At 46.1% G+C, this 18,514-nt stretch overlaps 1 protein-coding gene across 1 annotated transcript; it reads left to right on the top strand.

Annotated features, from left to right (window-relative positions):
- Positions 1 to 1,850: 1,850 nt before the first annotated feature.
- T265_00964 (hypothetical protein) lies at positions 1,851 to 10,993 on the top strand (the record flags this gene model as incomplete). Its single annotated transcript, XM_009164879.1, is given in 8 exon segments — positions 1,851 to 1,938; positions 1,950 to 2,022; positions 2,342 to 2,491; positions 2,527 to 2,669; positions 2,707 to 2,762; positions 7,728 to 7,853; positions 10,453 to 10,715; positions 10,831 to 10,993. 8 exon segments carry the CDS (start codon positions 1,851 to 1,853, stop codon positions 10,991 to 10,993), a joined length of 1,062 nt encoding a protein of 353 aa, XP_009163143.1.
- Between the last annotated feature and the right edge of the window lie 7,521 nt (positions 10,994 to 18,514).

Here is an 18,514-nt window from a genome sequence, read left to right as displayed (position 1 = left end):
CAGTAGGATGAGTCGCAAGCACGAAAGATTGATTCGGCGTCTTTTGGAAAAGAGGTCCCAAATTTTTCAAATAGTTGATTACAGAAGACACAGAAGATATGCTTGCATTTCGTAAAGAGCGGAACCGCTGTAAATCAGAAATTTGCAAATGAAACATACGAAAACAAGCCACCATTCTGGACCCGAAAAAACGGAAACGTACTCTTTGAATACATGAGATATCTCAGCAGAAGCAAGCCTTGAGGGACAGGAACGGAGAACCGTAAGTGACCCAACAGTAGTATCTGAGGTTTACAGAGAACACTGTGCATATCTATATTCAGCCCCAGCGTACTCATCACATCAACTCTTGACAAGTCGTAACTACGAAAAGCCTCCAGCTGACATGGTCTTCACGGTGGAGGACAGTCGTCCACTCTTGCACAGGATCAACTCATTCGGCGCGTTGGGACCCGACGTCGTCCACCCAAGTATCCTGAAGGAAATGTCATTTACACTGGCAAATAATTTATTCCTGGTGTTTCGCCAGTTGCTTGACGAATACCGCATTCTATCTTCTTGGGAGTAAGTCACGCCAATCTATAATACTTGTGACCGACTATCGCCTGGCAGCTATAGGCCTATAAGCCTCGCTAGTGTGCCATGCAAGCGATGAAACGCATTCTGAAGCGAGCTATCCTAGATAACCTTACTTCCAGCAACCTGATGTCCCCAGCTCAAAGAGGATTTCTCCCACACCGCCCATGCGGGACAAACATGCTCGTTTTTGTTGGCAGCTCAACCCAAGCCAAGGACGAGGTACTCATATCGGATGCCATATTTTTCGACGTCTCAAAGCATTTGGCAGTGTCTAACAGGTCTCGCTGCCCCACAAACTCGAGCCCCACAAGATTTAACGGAAAAAAATACTCCGGATCAAAGCGGTCCAATCAGACAGATCATTCCGGGTGAGAATAAACCCGATCTACTCTTCACCAGCGACGGTGTCCATTGGGGTTCCTCAAGGCTCCGCTCTTGGACCACCGCTGTTTCTGGTCTACGTCAACGACTTCCCAGATGTTCTTGCAAGTCCATGTCTGCCTTTTGCGGACGACTTGAAATTCTGGCGTCCCAATGCCAGCGCCCTCCAAATGGATGTAGACGCTGCAAAGCCGTAGTCATTGGAGTTGCACCTTCCTCTGAATGACGAAAAGTGCGTCCGTATGTCATTTGGAGGAGACTCAGCGAATGCCCCTGTTATGCGTGGTGAGAAAGGACCAGAAAACATCATGAGGACAGATGCCAAAAAGGATTTAAGCATCTGGGTCTCTTAAAACTTGTCTTTCTCACTACACCATGAGAAGTCGGCCCAAAATGCATTCGCCATTTTACGGATGATCCGACGCACCCTCTCCTGTATCACTCGTGTGGACTTCTAAATAATATATTGGGCCCGTGTCAGACCGATTCTTGAATATTCCAACCGAGTTATCTTCTCCGGACGCACGAACGACGTCGTACTCTTTGAGCATGTCCAGAAAACGTCTATGAAATTGGTTGCCGGCCCCAAATCCGTGGAGTACGAAACGCGTCTCGTGCTTGGCCTCTTTCCCCCGGGGTATCGTCACAACCGAGAGGACGTAATTCTTACTCATACCCCGCTTGATCAAAGCTTGGTCAATAGGTTTTTAGCCGTCGACCCAGCAAACACAAGGCGGGGACATGGTGAGATGATTTTGATGCTCAGAGCGCACACTTTCATTAGGCAAAATTTTCTCATTTCGTGTAGTAGCTGGGTGGAATAACTTTCCTCCAACCGTTGTCCACGCTCCTTCTAGAACCCAGTTCTAAGCACCATTAGGCACTTATCTATGTGGATCCTAACACTGGCAAGCATACTGACCTGCGTTGAGAACATAAAGAGCAATGCTTTACCCTGTTTTTGCTCGTGCCTTTCAGGTGAACGATAGCCGCTCAACGACAAGAACGAAACCGACCTGAGAAACTTGAGCGAAAGGCTCGCAGAAGACATAAGGATCCACGGTGAGGCCAAAGGTAGTGAATATTTGTTTTTTTTCGGATGGTTCTGAATATGCAGTGGCAACTGATAAGCCAGAAGACTCTTTGGCTCCGGAACGAGATTCGAATGAATTGGGTTGGCTGTTGTACCCACTGTCCAATGATCTTCGTGAATATTTTTTTTTTTCGGATGGTTCTGAATATGCAGTGGCAACTGATAAGCCAGAAGACTCTTTGGCTCCGGAACGAGATTCGAATGAATTGGGTTGGCTGTTGTACCCACTGTCCAATGATCTTCGAGATCCTCATTTCGGCCGTTGCTGCGTGTGCTTGAGTTCTCCAGCGGGTCCGTCTGGATCGAACTTCCCTGCAAAATGGCAAAGCCCCCTATTCCACCACCTTACTTACGAACTAAACTAATTCCTCACGCTCAGCAAGTTTGTCGCCTGTATAAAGCAGCTCTATACGACTTGAAGGCCAGACACGGCAACGTGTTAGTCCGTAGCTTTGTAATTTACTTTTCGGCAGGCTTGATTTTCGTTACAAGGCTGTGTTATTGCGTGCAAGATTCGAAGAGAATCGGAATATTAAGGATGAAATTTTGGCCAAGCGGATTTTAGAGGAGGGATGGAAAGAATATAATGCCACCCGATTCGCTTTTACCTTTAAATGTGAGTTTTGCCTTTCATGTGATACATTGGATCGCAGACCCTTATGCTCCGGGTGGTGTGGCGTACGAGACCTCGACTCATAGGCATGATATTGTGAGTCCTATCCAATCACTCTGTCTTATGCTCTTGTTTATGCGTCTCATGCACGTAGTACACCAGAACTTTACAAAAAATGTTCTTGTCCTTACCTCGGTGTTGGCACTGTTGTCCGGTGGCTTGACACCAACGCAACGTAAGCTGTAAGATTTGAGTACTTACTACCTGTTCTCTTTAAACAACCTACCTGAAAGTTGTTTTTATCTATTAGCGGAAGTTCCATTGAAACGATTTGATTCGGGAATATAGTCCGTAAACACGCAGACACGATGATGTTGCTAGAAATTTGCTCGTTTGCGTCGGGCTCATTTGTGCTTTCGTGCAACAAACCTTTCAACCCGATAATTTCGGCATCTTGATAACACTACTGTACTGATGACGCACTCATTCTTATGTCGTGTTACCGCCACCTCTCATGTAACAGTTTACGTGTAATTGTGACTGACTTCAACCATCAACGAGTTCACGCACGCAGTAATCGGATTCGCGCGCTCTTATTCTGACATTCACATGGACACACCGAATCAAGTATCGAGTGTGACCAGAGCATTGATTTGTCTGAATTTTGAGAAGCATCGACGACACCAGTCATCCATCCCTGTAATCGTGCAAGATTCTTAGGTTGTTCAATTCCATTCCAGGGCTTATTGTACAAGACATCTAAATGCGCTATGAGTATCGCCACTGCTCTGCGTTCTACTGTTCGTACTTCGGATGTGGGCATATGATGTGCTAAAAGTATTTTCATGTGTTGCTGACGTCATCCACAAAACTTAAACACCTTTCTCAGATAGACGTTTTCAGAGCTTGCCAGATATATATTTAGCCTTGGCGGCGGGGAAGTAGTGCTCTGGTACGTTAAGCTGGTAGGCGTGCACAGTCTTATGGCCCTCCTGGTTAGGTGTTAGAGCATGTTTTGCGACTTGTTCTAAAAAAATAGCAATGCACTTGCAGTTCCTTCCAAACACCCCTGCCTTGAGGTCAGGCTTTTGAGCCAAAGGCTTTGGTCGAGGGTTCTAATCGTCCTCCTGTCTCGGTATGGGCGGCCCGACAGTACCCCAGCCGGCATAGAAACATGATACTTATAATTGAAAATAACCACATAGCACATCGGCCATCGCGCAGGGTCACCAGTCGAGTCGTCTTACTTGCTGTATACAGCAGGGCGGGTAAGCGGAAACAGTACTGCTGACGCCTCCCCTACATTTTCACGTCTTTCCTTCTTCTACCCTACCCCATCCACATTTGAATACTCTCTCCTTAGATCCCGGCGCTAGGGTTGACCGTCTTTCTTGCTGTGCTTCACATTCAGTTGCAGCTCCTGTGCATGCGACTTCAGTGACAACCCTAAACACTTAGAATTCTGTTTTCATACTCCTGCAGGGGCGTCTCTAATTGATTGGATGCCCGTTGATATTCGCCTCTGCGCGATTCGTTTGACAACATCTAAGAGAATTTTGAGAGTGAGGTCCGCCGCACTCTGTTTATTGTGTTTGTAGGTCTGAATTTACCAAAGACAGTTTTCATGACGTTCTAGGACCTCAAAACCTTATATCGTTGTGGTTGCTGGTGGCTTGAACGTCCATGTAGGTAGGCTAAGACCTACTGGGTGCCTGCCTTGTGTTGGCCACGAAACACACAGACAATAGGATTGCCTGCCCCAAATCTGTGCCAGATGAAACGGAGTGTCCGTGCAGACCAGAAAGCTTGGTGGACCCGAAAGACCGAAGAAATGAAAGATGCAGAAAAAATGCTGGAAACGTCCGCAAGCTGTTCCACTTCATTCGTTCAACTGGTCGTCGGAAGCCGGTCGGTAGCGAAGTTATCAGGGATCGAAAGGTCCCCCGGATATCCAGTAAAGCCGACCGCTGGGCAAAGTCATTCGGACAGCAATTCACTTGGCCACCTGCTACCTTCAATCTGGAATCCTGGCCTTCAGTAGAAAGGTGGACTGTGAAGATGGGATTACCTTCAACCTCCAAATTGTTCGAGTGTATACTTCTACTCAAGCGACCGTCCCAAACAACTGGGGTGGATTGATAATATTGCCCACTTTCAAAAAGGGTAATCTCATTGAATGTAACAACTACAGGTGTTAGTTTGACTCCTATTGTGACAAGAACTCTGGCGTCACCGATCCTTCGTCATCTCGTGAGAATCAAACAGGATTTTTATCGGCTGGAGGCTGTCGTGACCACATCTTCACACTCCGTAGGGTGTTGGAGCAACGCCACATGTACAGGCTACCCACACTCTTGGTGTCCCGTGACTTCAAGCGTACTTTTGGCTGTCGATCAGTTAGTGCTGTTAACTGTGCTTCAGAGGTTTGTGAACATTATTCGATTCATAAATTCACATCCGGGCGTGTCAGATCAATTCCATTTATCAACTATAAACTGTGTATCATAGGCACATTAGTTCCAGTTGCCATAGTTCCGATTACTGGAAAATGAGATAGTGTGGGACATACAGCCGAGGCATTGGAGGCGATAGCATGATCAGTTAGTTCGAAAATCGAATAGCTACGCGTTAAAGGCGATAGATTTGATGCACAAACGTCATTAGGCGCGCGACTGGACCATTTGTACCAGTGTCATTAACGATTGATGAGATGAATCCCGGGGTCCCCATCCAAGGAGGCGGCAGTTGTCGACCCGACCAAGTTTTCTGGTTAGTGTTTTCGTACCCTCTACCCAGGTCATACGCTGTTCACCTCTAGGTCGCCTCCACTCAGCACTGGTCTGGGTGAAAAGTGCTTTGCGAGGCAGACGGTCTTCTGGCATGTGGAGCACATGTCCTAACCAGCGTAACCTGTGTAGTGTAACTCATCTATCGCAGGGGAATTCCTTCTTTCTACGACCATTTGGTATACCTCAGCATTGCTCACTCGCATTTTTTCACCAGACCTGACCAATGTTCCGGAAACATCAATGTTCAAACATTGATATATTTCGTACATCCTCTGTGAGTAGATGTCATATCTTTGATCCACAAAGCAGTATGGATCATACAGTCTCAGTGTAGTAACCTCTGTCCTTGACAGACAAACTAATGTCACGCCGGCGCCATCGGTGTCGGAGATTAGCAAAAGCTAACCTGGCCTTCCAACCTCGAGAAATAATCTCGTCTCCGGCCACTCCACCGGAAATGGTACAGCTGTCCATGTAAACAAATGTTTCTACCATGTCGATTGGCTCGCTCGCAAGCATGAGGTTTACTCCAAACCAGTATTGTAGCAGCACCTTACACTTTGCAGCTGTGAAACCTATGCCAACCCGTGTGGCAGTCATTTAGGTTATTTAGAATGGCTTGCATTTTAAAAGGATATGAGCCAAGGACAGGTGTGTCCTCTGCGGTGAGCACACAATAAAGTAGTGCGCAAGCGAGTGTTCGATGGCGGCTAGAACGACGAGTAGGAATTGCCAGGCAAGGGTAACTGGGAAACTTACTATGCACGCCCTACCTCCATTTACGGAAGGAAGTCTTTACTCAAGAGACATTGTTGGCCAAAAAATCTCGGAAGGCGATCCATGACATGACAGCGCGAAACTTCGGCAACTCCGAACAAAGCGGGTGCTGTGAGGTCTTCGTGCTGGGGATACACATTCTTAGGAAACGCACATGACATGGCACGTAAGCGTCCAGTGGTGATAATGTTATCACTTTCTAGTTAAATTTTCTTTGTCCCGGTGTGCTGGACAAGTTTTGCGACGGATGCTTGGTTGCATGCCCCGCTGGCATCATAATCTGATATGATTCTCACACCTGCTAAGCCCGAGATGGCTCAGTGTTTAGGGCACGAACTTACTGACTGGAAGGTCTGTGGTTCGGAGCCGATATCGGCATCTCGACTGATTCTGTATAGGCTTGGGCACCTTGACAATGTCCCAGCCGTTGTGCATGGCAGCTATGTACCAAAATTGTCTGGGCGGTCTTCTTAGATTGCCATCTGAGTGTGTACGGATTTTGTTCTCGGTAGTTTTCTATAGGGACAGGGCTCGTTTCGCGCCTACTCCCCATCGTTTTCCTTTATTCCTACTCTATATTATGGCATTTCATGATCCTGTGGCAGCTAGGCGCTTTTGTTTACTTCCTGTGTACTGCCGTCGATGATGATAATCAGGTCAAATACCAAACGCCCCATTGAATATTAGTCTCAGCTGGACTACCAATTTGTGAAATCCAAATAGGGTATTCTTCAGTTCTAAGATTCGGTCGAATTTCGAAACTGCCGGTGCCTGATGTGTGCTATATGTTCTGATGGGTTTTCTGGAGATGCACAGCTTTTGATCGAAGTAGGTCTTTCAAAAAAGTACTGTGCAGTCTCGTACCGATCGCCTTTCTCCGAGTGGACGTAGCTGGATGCCTGCTGGCGCCAGATCACAGTTCGTCTACTGTATTCACTGTAATAGTTAAGGGCTGTGCAGATGAGAATAGTATTTTGAGGTCTCCAACCACTCAGAAAGCAATTTTAACCTATGACATGAGCAACCAAAGACGCATTTGGTGTCTGAATGTATTCAAATCTCTTACCGTCTCTTGGTCCCTGTCGAGGAGAGAATTCGCGACGTCGATAAACCCAGAGTGATCATAATTTAAGGTAGTCTCAAGCCATCTATGAATGGAACTTGAGGAATGCGCATCCTTTCTTCTGTATTGCGCACTTAGGTTCCATGGAACCTGCTGCAAATCTTATGCTTCTTCAAAGTTCATGAAATTTCAAGCGCCGCAAGAAATTTTTTCGTAGTCAATCTCCTGGTTAGCCGTGGAAGCTCTATTCAGAAAGGATTCTGTAAAACGTCTTCTCCAACATACAGAGGTGGTATTCAGACACACCCATGTACAAATTATTTCACTCATTGGCACAAGTTTCTGTTGCATTATTGCTGCATCATTATTACTATTGTCATTATTATTGTATTTGACTATATCCTGCCAATTTCCCATTCCTGCCCCTCAAAGCAACTGGATTTCTGGCATCCATTGGAAAAGCTGCAGTATCCAGACTATTTTGCAAAGCGAGAAAAGCGGAAGCAAGAATTTGTCGAGCGATGGGTCAAACGTTACGGTCCACATCAAGAAGAGCCGGTTGTCTGACCGTGCCTGTTACTTCCATTTCGATAGTGTTCTCAAACGTAGTCCCGTTATGTCTTCATCTACATATTTCCTTCAGATCTGATTGTTTTTATATACATGTCCAGATGGGAGCTAATGGGATCTGAAGCATCTGACATTCGGATGTGGAACTCATGGTGACTCAGAGAGGGTTCAGATTTGGCACCGTATATTTGTACATATCAAAAAAGGCGGAGGTTCCAGGTCCCAGTAATCTCATCTGATCGAAATCGCTTCATCTCAAACCAATTTAGCTTGGTTGAACTTTATCATGATGCGGCGGTTTACGTATATCAGTAACCCATTGAGCTGTATGCTCATTTGACACCCACATTCTCCCCAGGTTGATGAGCGGATAGAGTAGTCTTCTGACCTTCCAGGTTAAAGGTTGGAACAAGTGTAGCAACTCATTCAAACCAGTCACTGCTGCCTTGCAACTTCGGTTGAGAACTCTGATTGGTTGAGTGTCCTGGCGCTATCTGAGCCCACATACAGACACGAATAGGGCGAGCAGATGTACATCCATGCCGCGTCGCCTCACTCGCAGTATATAACAAGGCGGCTAAGCAAAAACATGCAACTGCTAATGTTTTTCATGTTACTTTATTGTTATCACCTCTGTTCGTCCGTAGACCCTCCAGGCAGATACCGAGGGGTCTTACTCATTGAGCACCACCAGTGACGTCCACCGTCCAACTTTCACTTATCAGAATCCGTCACGCCATAGTTGCGGTCACTTCCTCTAGATGCGCTTGGTCAATTGGGAATTCCTCGGGAGTTTGTAACTATACCTCGTGTGCTCTGTTTCCCATCCTTCTGGTCTTTTGAATGTTTAAGACGAGCTGTCCAGAAATCCCCCAACAACTAGTGTGATTCGGCGATAGTTGTCTTGTCTCTGTTCAGTTTGGTCGTCAGTATTATCATGGAGTATGCATTCCGAAAGATCAAGGCTTTTAGTATCAGAAATCACACCTAGAGAAAGAAGAATAGACTAGGACCATTCGGGTGATATTTTCTTGTTTAACGATCACTCTGCTCTGGATAGAGATTCGGTGCGGATTCGCTCCTTAAGGGTGTAAAATATTCATCAGGATTTTGAATTTATGTATCCCTCCAAAACTTCAGGAGATACTCCGCGTTTTCCGCTGGCTTACTTATTTTAGCTACCGCGACAAAAGTCAGTGCACACGTCACCAAGGTGGGAGCAGCATTTGCGAACTTGCATCAACTGCGGCATCAGAAATGAATTTCAATAAAGCTAAAGAGTTATGGTGCAACTGTAAAAGCAGTCTTAGTCTATCGTTGTGGGGCTCGGCCCATTCGACGGTGTCTGTATCAAGCGTTCGCTGGTTGTAGCGCGTTCTCAATGAAAAGGTGCGTGAAACAGTAACCTATTGATGAATCGGAATCACTAAAATACTAATTGGAACTCATGTGATTGGGATGTGTACTATACATACCCAGCTACCCCAAACTTGGTGGAAGGCCCGCGGAGGACAGGCCATTACTTGACAACGCGAATCGGTGGCTTCCATCAAAATGAGTGCTGTGGGATCTTCGCGCTTTCCTGTTTGGGGCCAGCCTGGTTCTCATTGCATGTGGTTGGAAACCCTGTGGGACGGTATGTAACCGGTCCCAGTGGCTAGGTTACCGTCACTTTCTACAGGAAGACAGAGATTGTCGTTGCATGTTGAACCTATGTCGAGTAAGGTTCGCAAAAGACGTTGGGTCGGTCCGTGACCGCCGGCGCATCATTCATTAAGGTTGAAATACTTTTAAAACCAGTCTGCTGCTACTCGAAAGGCACCTACTATGGGCAGCGCATTAGGAATCAGACAATAATGCCCTAGTTCCTGTGTCACCGGGTCAGGCCAGGCCCCTGCAAGCGAACAAACTTTTGAGTGATTGTCTCCGGACGGAGTTACGCAAGAGACGACAAACGCTTCTCGGTCCAACTTTTGAGTCAGACGCCAGGGGCAAGATTGTCGAACAAAACCCTAGATATTCACTACTTTGTCGGTCAGACTTAAGTCAAAGGTTCAAGCTGGGATGCCTCAACCATACCTTTGACCTGGACAACCGGGAAATATCTTTCACCCTTACAGGTCTTCGCTAGTCGCCCCTTACCCAAGTCCTGATTTATTTAATTATCGACCATCTAACCGTTGCTCTATATCTGAGCTTCTGTTCAGTAAAATAAATCAGAAAAAGCCTTTATTAGTTTTAAGGGCTCAGTTTCACATTGCAGTTTTCAACGTCAGATTCTGTAACAGGTAGCTCTTGCTCAGACCTTGTTCTCGGTCGATATATATTGTCTTCGGAACACATACAAGACTCCATTCAGGTCATTCGTCTCAGAACGCTCGGGGCGAACCAGGTTTGTCACACTTTAATCTTCGAGTGTGTGGCGCTCCCGATGGTGATATCTACCGTGTGATAGTTGTGTTTATACCCAGTGATGAATGCGTTTTACTGTACTGGACTTCACTTAAGTCACATTTTTGCGGTTAGGTTGACCGGTTCCATAAGGATCAATGTACCCAAATGTGGGGCGAGATAGCTCAGTGGTTAGAGCGCGAACTTACTGACCGGAAGGTCCGTGCTTCGAATCCGACCTCTGCCTCTCGACTTCCCCTGCCTAGGCTTAGGTAACCTGGCAGTGTCTCAGCCCCCGTGCTTTCTTCTGGCGGCTTGGCGGTTAGGCACCGAAAGGGTGCTACAGCTGAACGATTTTTTCATCTCAATGTGGCAAGCAGTGTTTCTCGTGCCACCGTATGCTCCGACAACCGGCAGCTCTGGGACCGAGAAGAACACCTCTGTTGCTTCGGTCTGCAAGTAGTGCAGATATCGGTGGCGAGGAAATTCAGCGCAAAGGCTCATGCCGTGTGACTTGGGGACCACGAACTGCACCCTGCCCTGGATTGTGTTAATCAAATACTAGTGGTGTCAGGTACGGGTGTTCTCTGACGCCCCTTCTCCTTAATTTCGTTATCGATGTGCTCCTTGAATCTTTATCTGCAACTAACACCTCGGGAGTCGAAGTTCTCCCGTTGCGTCCTCTGGCGAACATAGAGTACGGCGAAAACGCTGCTCTTCTGGAATTGGACCCTTAAGAAATGTGAACTATTTCAGTAACCTAAATAGTTCTGTCGCACAGCTCAGTATGATTTTCCCACCTATAAAGTGCTACCGCAAAACTGCGTAGGACCAAACTTAAACTCTATACTTGCAGGTGAACCGATCGACGCGGTACACAAGCCTATCTGGACAGTTACATGAGTCGCAGCGGACTGGCGAGGGATGAAATCACTTCCCCAATTAGGAAGGCCATGACGGCGTTTGTCAACCTTCGACATTTGTGACACCAGATTGACTGTTAATGGTATAGTCTACATAGCCGCCGTCCCATCTGTCTTACTTTATGGATCAGAGCCGTAGCCACTGTGTGGAGATCTTCGGCGCCTTGACAATCGGTGCCTCCAAAGTATTCCATGGGTCTGGTGGGAACATTGGGCCAGTAATGCTGCTGTACACCAGGATGTTTTGGTGGGAGGTCACTCTCGATAGATCAGCTGTTCACACTCCACAATTTATGTCAGAGGACAGTTTGCCAGGTAGAGCCCCCTTTGTCTGGCCTTGTATCGGATGAGGACGACCGAGGCGGTCAGTCCATGACTTGGGATCGAAGCATAAAAGCCGCCACTAATCAGCTGGGTCGCGTCGGTAAATGCCGTCTTCCTGAGTTGGGAGCACGGAATGAGACAAACCAAAGCTTAGTGATTGAAAGATATGACTGAGTCACGCAGCATCAAAGGTATCGCCTTCATTACTTAGTTCTCACCTTCTACCATAATGGGCACTGGGAAACATTTGACGTCAATGAGCTGAATGGGCCATCACCTCCAACAGGCAGAGTTCAGTTCCTTATTCTTCAGTGAACGAAGCTGTAGCGGATGGAACTGCTGCGCTTGATGCACGGCATGCGAGGTGAGAAACTGAACTAGATGTGATTAAACGAATTGTTGCATGTGTTGCATTGCTGAACGCCAGTGTCTTTTACTGGTGTAATGTTGTCGACGGCCCGATTCACCGGAATGGCGACAGCACGTTACTAGTTGTCATTTTAATAAATTTTGTCAGAACAAACGTTTGCGACCGGTGAACGAGGTACATTTTTTCAGAAAAACGAGTTACTGACCGTGGTAATGGACGAACCCGTTCCCGGTGCGAACGAATGGGATTCGCTTTGATAGGCGTGTGTTGGAAGTGAAAAACTGCGTAAGGGGGACCGCGAAGTTGGCACATGTTATCTTCCACTCCCTGACCACCTAGCTCAATTCAGCCACATTGCAAGTATCTTCTAATAGGGGTTATTTGAGCCGCAAATCATAGTGGTGGATATATCTGGACTCAGACCATACAAGTAGCGCCCTTAAGCGCATCTCTTCTCAGGAGTATTCTCTTTGCTTCGATTTTTATCGCCATCGCACCTTTGGGGAACAAAACTTTTAAGAAATCGAAAATGAATCCATTTGTAAAAATCTGAAAGTCTGATGTGAACTCATCGTAAAGCAATAATACCTGAACTATTTCGATCTGAGGTGGAGCACCCTACCACTATAAAACAGATGGAAGATTCATTTCCATTGGTTCTATAATTCAATCTAAACTTCTGAATCACATCAGTCATTCGCTTTATTGCGCATAGTAGAGCAGATCGCCAAGTATGTGTTACAAATCAACTAGCACTGTAACTGTATAGTAAAGTTGGTATTTTCATGTGTGCACTCGTGTAAATCTTCGTGAAACTTTTTGAGGGTGGTTTTCCACAAAGCATGTCCTCGGAGAGTCTGAGATGTGGCTTCTTCCACCTAACGGGAAGCAGAAGGAAAACAAATAAAGCTTGGTAACTGTGCTCATACGAGTTATGAAGCAGCTCAGAATGCTGAGTATTAAATGGTGACCAAATTGCGTGAATGCCGCAGCCCAGGCTTTGACGATAGTGTAGGTAGTGTCTAGGTCAGCTTGATTGTTAGTTGTCCTGGGGTAGATTCCTGATTGAACTCATTTTGAGGGGTAATAATACGCAAAGGATGAGCCAGGCACGTGTTCAGTTTGTTTCCTTAAGATTGCCGTCTAAACGATTTTCATTCTTATACAATAAATCATCAGCACTGACAACCATATACTAGACATGAATACTGACAACTGGCAAATACAGTACGTGATACAAGATAAGTCATTCTCTCTTGCGATGAATCTTCTAGGTTTTTGGAAGAATCGGAACGTGCATAGCAAACATCTGCAACAAAACCTACAAGAATTCCTCGCTAGATTTTGACGGGAGGTTTTCACTCTGGAGAAACCATCACCCACCTCCCTAGATAGTCAACGGCTTTGTTGCAGAAAAGGCGGTTATACTCTCAAAGAAAAGCGAATATCAATATAAAAAAGCCATAAAAACATGTTCAACTACCTGACAATGGTTTCGGAGATATGTCAACTGACCGACAGCTTTCGAACCACTGCCGCTAGCTAGATATTTAAATACTGGACCTTATCATTATTAACTGCAAGAGATGATACCCGGTTAGGGTTCCTCCTTCAAAGTACTGCAATTTTGGCTCTTAGATTAGGGCTCTCGTAATCACGTCATAGTGCGTTGTAGTAGGATATCTACTCGTCAGATTCCAATGAATTTCGTCTCCTATGGTAGCAGGGCGCTAATCAACACCAGTAGTGGAGACTGGTGCTTAACGTCATAAGAAATTCCCCATGAAGTGAGGAAAGTAGGCCACCAAAGAGGAACGGCGAGGACTTGGTACAAAAAAGCTTAATGTATCTAGGAAAAACAATCAGTAACAAGAAGCTCAAACTTTTTGGAAAGCAATGGAATGAACAGATCGACCAAACAGCAGCGCAAATCGAGATAGCTAACAGATTTCAACAAATAGGATACCCAGTGAGTTTGATCAGGCAAAAATTAAGAGGGATATTGGCTCCGGTATCTAGGCCCAGTAAGGAATGGATTGGCACAGCAGTCGTCGAAGGTTATTCGAAGATGGCTGAACTTAGCCAATAGCCAGAAAGTAAAAACGCTAGGCTCGGTTATATTGCAATCGAAAGACTCACTCTCAGTTGAAAGAACTAGGGAGTGTGTACATAAAATTAACTGCGACGATTGCACTAAGGTTAACATAGGACAAACTGCCAGGGAATCGCACACCAGAATTGGTAGACATAAAAGGAGGATAAGCAAACCACCGAAGAATGTGGAAGAGTACCAAAAGCTGGCCAGCGACTCAGCAATGGCGGTACATGTGTTAGACACAGGACAGAATAGATCTGGGGAACGTTGAAGTTTTAAGACGGGGACTGCGATTCACACAACAGCAGGTGATAGCCGAGGCGGTGGAAATTACCAAGCATCACAGAATGAATAGACTAGAGGGTGTGGAATCGGCGAGTGTATGCAAAACGGTTTCAGATAAGCTGAGTTGACACGTGACTGTGTGGTTGTCAATGCATGTAGAATCATTAGCAAAAACAGGGGGGTGGAAATCCCAACTCGACCAAAGTTCACAGAATTCCTCCCTCTCCCTTACACAGGCATCGTAGCACTAGGTCCTCCATACAGACGGACGAAAAGTGCAAACGACGTTCAAGATCATCACGTGAACCGAACAGGAAGAACTAGACAGTAAGCTGGATCCATATCCATGTAGGTTTCCCCATCCTGACACAAAAAATCCCTTGGCCGACACCTAACACATTTAACTTGACCTAGCTGACTGGTTCTCCTTTCGCCTTAAATCTCGACCAACTTCGTAACCTAGTCACTTAGCCTGACACAGCTTTTTTCAAAAGTGAAACGTAGCCCAGTAATAAATCCACCGATTGTTACCAAACTTTTCCGAAAAAGATCTGGATATCAGGCCGAAGCAAGCCACCACCAGTGGAATAGCTCAAGTATCCTTTGCGAGACTTACTCAACACATCAGAAACCCAAGTAGTCCGAATAGGGAACGACAGCATGCTCGCAACGGAGAAAAAATTAAGAGGGATATTGGCTCCGGTATCTAGGCCCAGTAAGGAATGGATTGGCACAGCAGTCGTCGAAGGTTATTCGAAGATGGCTGAACTTAGCCAATAGCCAGAAAGTAAAAACGCTAGGCTCGGTTATATTGCAATCGAAAGACTCACTCTCAGTTGAAAGAACTAGGGAGTGTGTACATAAAATTAACTGCGACGATTGCACTAAGGTTAACATAGGACAAACTGCCAGGGAATCGCACACCAGAATTGGTAGACATAAAAGGAGGATAAGCAAACCACCGAAGAATGTGGAAGAGTACCAAAAGCTGGCCAGCGACTCAGCAATGGCGGTACATGTGTTAGACACAGGACAGAATAGATCTGGGGAACGTTGAAGTTTTAAGACGGGGACTGCGATTCACACAACAGCAGGTGATAGCCGAGGCGGTGGAAATTACCAAGCATCACAGAATGAATAGACTAGAGGGTGTGGAATCGGCGAGTGTATGCAAAACGGTTTCAGATAAGCTGAGTTGACACGTGACTGTGTGGTTGTCAATGCATGTAGAATCATTAGCAAAAACAGGGGGGTGGAAATCCCAACTCGACCAAAGTTCACAGAATTCCTCCCTCTCCCTTACACAGGCATCGTAGCACTAGGTCCTCCATACAGACGGACGAAAAGTGCAAACGACGTTCAAGATCATCACGTGAACCGAACAGGAAGAACTAGACAGTAAGCTGGATCCATATCCATGTAGGTTTCCCCATCCTGACACAAAAAATCCCTTGGCCGACACCTAACACATTTAACTTGACCTAGCTGATTGGTTCTCCTTTCGCCTTAAATCTCGACCAACTTCGTAACCTAGTCACTTAGCCTGACACAGCTTTTTTCAAAAGTGAAACGTAGCCCAGTAATAAATCCACCGATTGTTACCAAACTTTTCCGAAAAAGATCTGGATATCAGGCCGAAGCAAGCCACCACCAGTGGAATAGCTCAAGTATCCTTTGCGAGACTTACTCAACACATCAGAAACCCAAGTAGTCCGAATAGGGAACGACAGCATGCTCGCAACGGAGATCGATTACTTGCCATACCCTGCAGGGTTTCCAGCCACGCTCACAGAGGATCATGTTGACTCCAGTCAGGTCACAGAAGTTATTGCGGCTGTAAGCACTTTCGTCTGGCGTTGTCATATCATCGTCCGTCCGCTGTGAATCTTTCACCACTACATATCCAAGCCACCGTAGCCAGATGAGAGTTATTATTTTTTTTATTCTACAACTGATTCGCTACGAAATATTTGCTCATTCGGGACTTCGTTGCGGAACGCCGGGGTCAGCCTAACTTTGCTTTGCCAATCAAAAATTTTGAAGGTAGCGCACAAAATCAAGATGGATTCCAGGTGTGCCAGTTTTTCGTTGAAGTCTACCAACGATACCAATCCTGGAGAGATGAACAAAGCTTGCATTTCAAGATAGCAGCAGTGCGATTTTGGGGCTGCGAAAGCTGATTCTATAGTGACAACTATTTTTGGGGTGACAGCTGGATGTTTATGCGACATTGCGCGTTTCCGTAACTGGTTGACATCGGATCTTAATTACGACCGAGAGGTACCTGGAAATCAGTTCAAAGTCTGAGAGAAGTTCTCCGAGGAAGTTGAAACTAGGAGACCAGAGATAAAGCACATTGATCCAGGACGCTACACTTCCGGTCCCCGAAAAATTTGACGCTAGTGAGGGTGTACACAGGCATCAGAGACCAGTGACTGATGCGGCAGAACGACAGACCGGATACTTACGCACTGGTTGCCATAGGTTAGATACACTGGCGTCACTGACTATGTGGTTGAACCATACACGCCACTGTCAGTGATCACTGTTGAGTTAAGTCCCGGATCCACGGATGCGGTAGCCGCCAAATCCAATGTGTTTGTTTGTTAGTAGTTTCATGCTGTTGAGCAGTACAGATCGCAGCATCGCAGTGTTAACTCTGCCCTTGAAGGATGAACTGATGTCACGACGGTGCATAAGTAGCAAAACTTGGAAACAGCTATCCTGGATTTCCCGATATGAACAGTGGTCCTATCTCAGGCGAGTCAAACGGAACTTATTAATTAATTTATTTTTCGTCTCAGCTGGTTTATCTTCAGTTTGATGCTACCGGGTTTTGTAGCAGCACTCTACAAGCTGCGGATACGGGGCACGCACCAAACAGCGCGGAAGAGTTATCTAGGTCATTTAAAATGGTTTGCATCTCTAAGAGATCCAAATCAAGTATAGGAACATCATACGCATCCTCAGTGTATGTGAGCGAACGTGTCGAAAGTATTCCGACCCTCGAGGTTTTAGAGGTGGGCAGAGAAATTTTAAAATGCAAGCCAATAACAAGGTTGCGGAGGAATGGTGACAGATCAGCCTTATCTTACACTGTACGTGAACTCAAGCAGACTGCTGTATATTTGTACGCTGGCGCACAGCGTCTTTAGATAATTTACAAGGGACATGTCCAATTGCCAAGGATTCTGACGATCTAGAGTCAAAAACAACTTCTATATAATTGGATTTTTGAAATAATGGCACTGTCCGAGAAGCTTTCTCAGCGTGAGAACACGGTCGATGCGTCCTCAGCTAGGACGAGACCCTGCTTGATTTTTACGGATTCTTTTCCCCCGGTAATCAATCAGCGTGCGCAAAAAATTGGCAGAGGCACCTTGGACGCTACAGCTANCGTGTCACGTCTTGCGAACTTTTTGAAGACTCCGATCACAAAAAGCCCTTAAATGCACTGGTATTATGTTTTTGTCCTGAATTTTCAATAATAGGGTCGCCAGATTGTCCACCAGGGCTGATCTACTTTTCTTGAGAAGTGTAGCATGCAAAGCATCCTAGCCGGGCGTCTCGCTGAGTTGGGAAGATGTCTTGTGTTGGGTTTCTGCTGCCGATGGCTGGCTGGTGTCGATGTCCCATTGAGGTTCGTTGGCTTATTCAAAGGGTAGTGCCAAAAGAGACCAGGCGAATAATTCTTTAAGGCGTTTGGGCCTTTGCTCAAGATAATTGACCTGTCCATGAATTGCTGTCCAGTCTTTCTCCCCAAACTGTTCCGAGCAAACCTACCTTCTTTGGGCAGTTGATTCAATCAACACAAATAGAGCACGGAGGTTTCCTGCAGCGAAAACCTCCATCTCGTGGACTTTCTCAGTCCACTAGCGTCCTGTGTCATTTTTCGGCTTCCTGATTACCAGCCATTTGAAGGACATGCATTTACCCTCGTAACCGCTAGTTCCTGATATGGCCTTCATGTCAGCGATAGGATCTGCTGATCTCCAAGAATTTCAGTTCTTATCTGGCCCAGTCGACAGGTTTGATAGTCGATCGGTTTATCAGCTATAAACTTTGTACGAAGGGTATGTTGGTTCCAGCTGTTACAGTTTCGACCACCGGAAAATGGGAGAACGTGTGAGATATAACTAAATATTGGAGGCGCTGACTTGCTCAGTTAGGGAACTGGACAGCTAGGAATTGAAGTTCCAGCTGGTTTCGACCACCGGAAAATGGGAGAACGTGTGAGATATAACTAAATATTGGAGGCGCT

The sequence above is a fragment of the Opisthorchis viverrini genome (genome assembly GCF_000715545.1).
Source record: "Opisthorchis viverrini unplaced genomic scaffold opera_v5_10, whole genome shotgun sequence".
Lineage (NCBI taxonomy): Eukaryota > Metazoa > Platyhelminthes > Trematoda > Opisthorchiida > Opisthorchiidae > Opisthorchis > Opisthorchis viverrini.
This window is presented reverse-complemented; position numbering and strand designations above follow the sequence as displayed.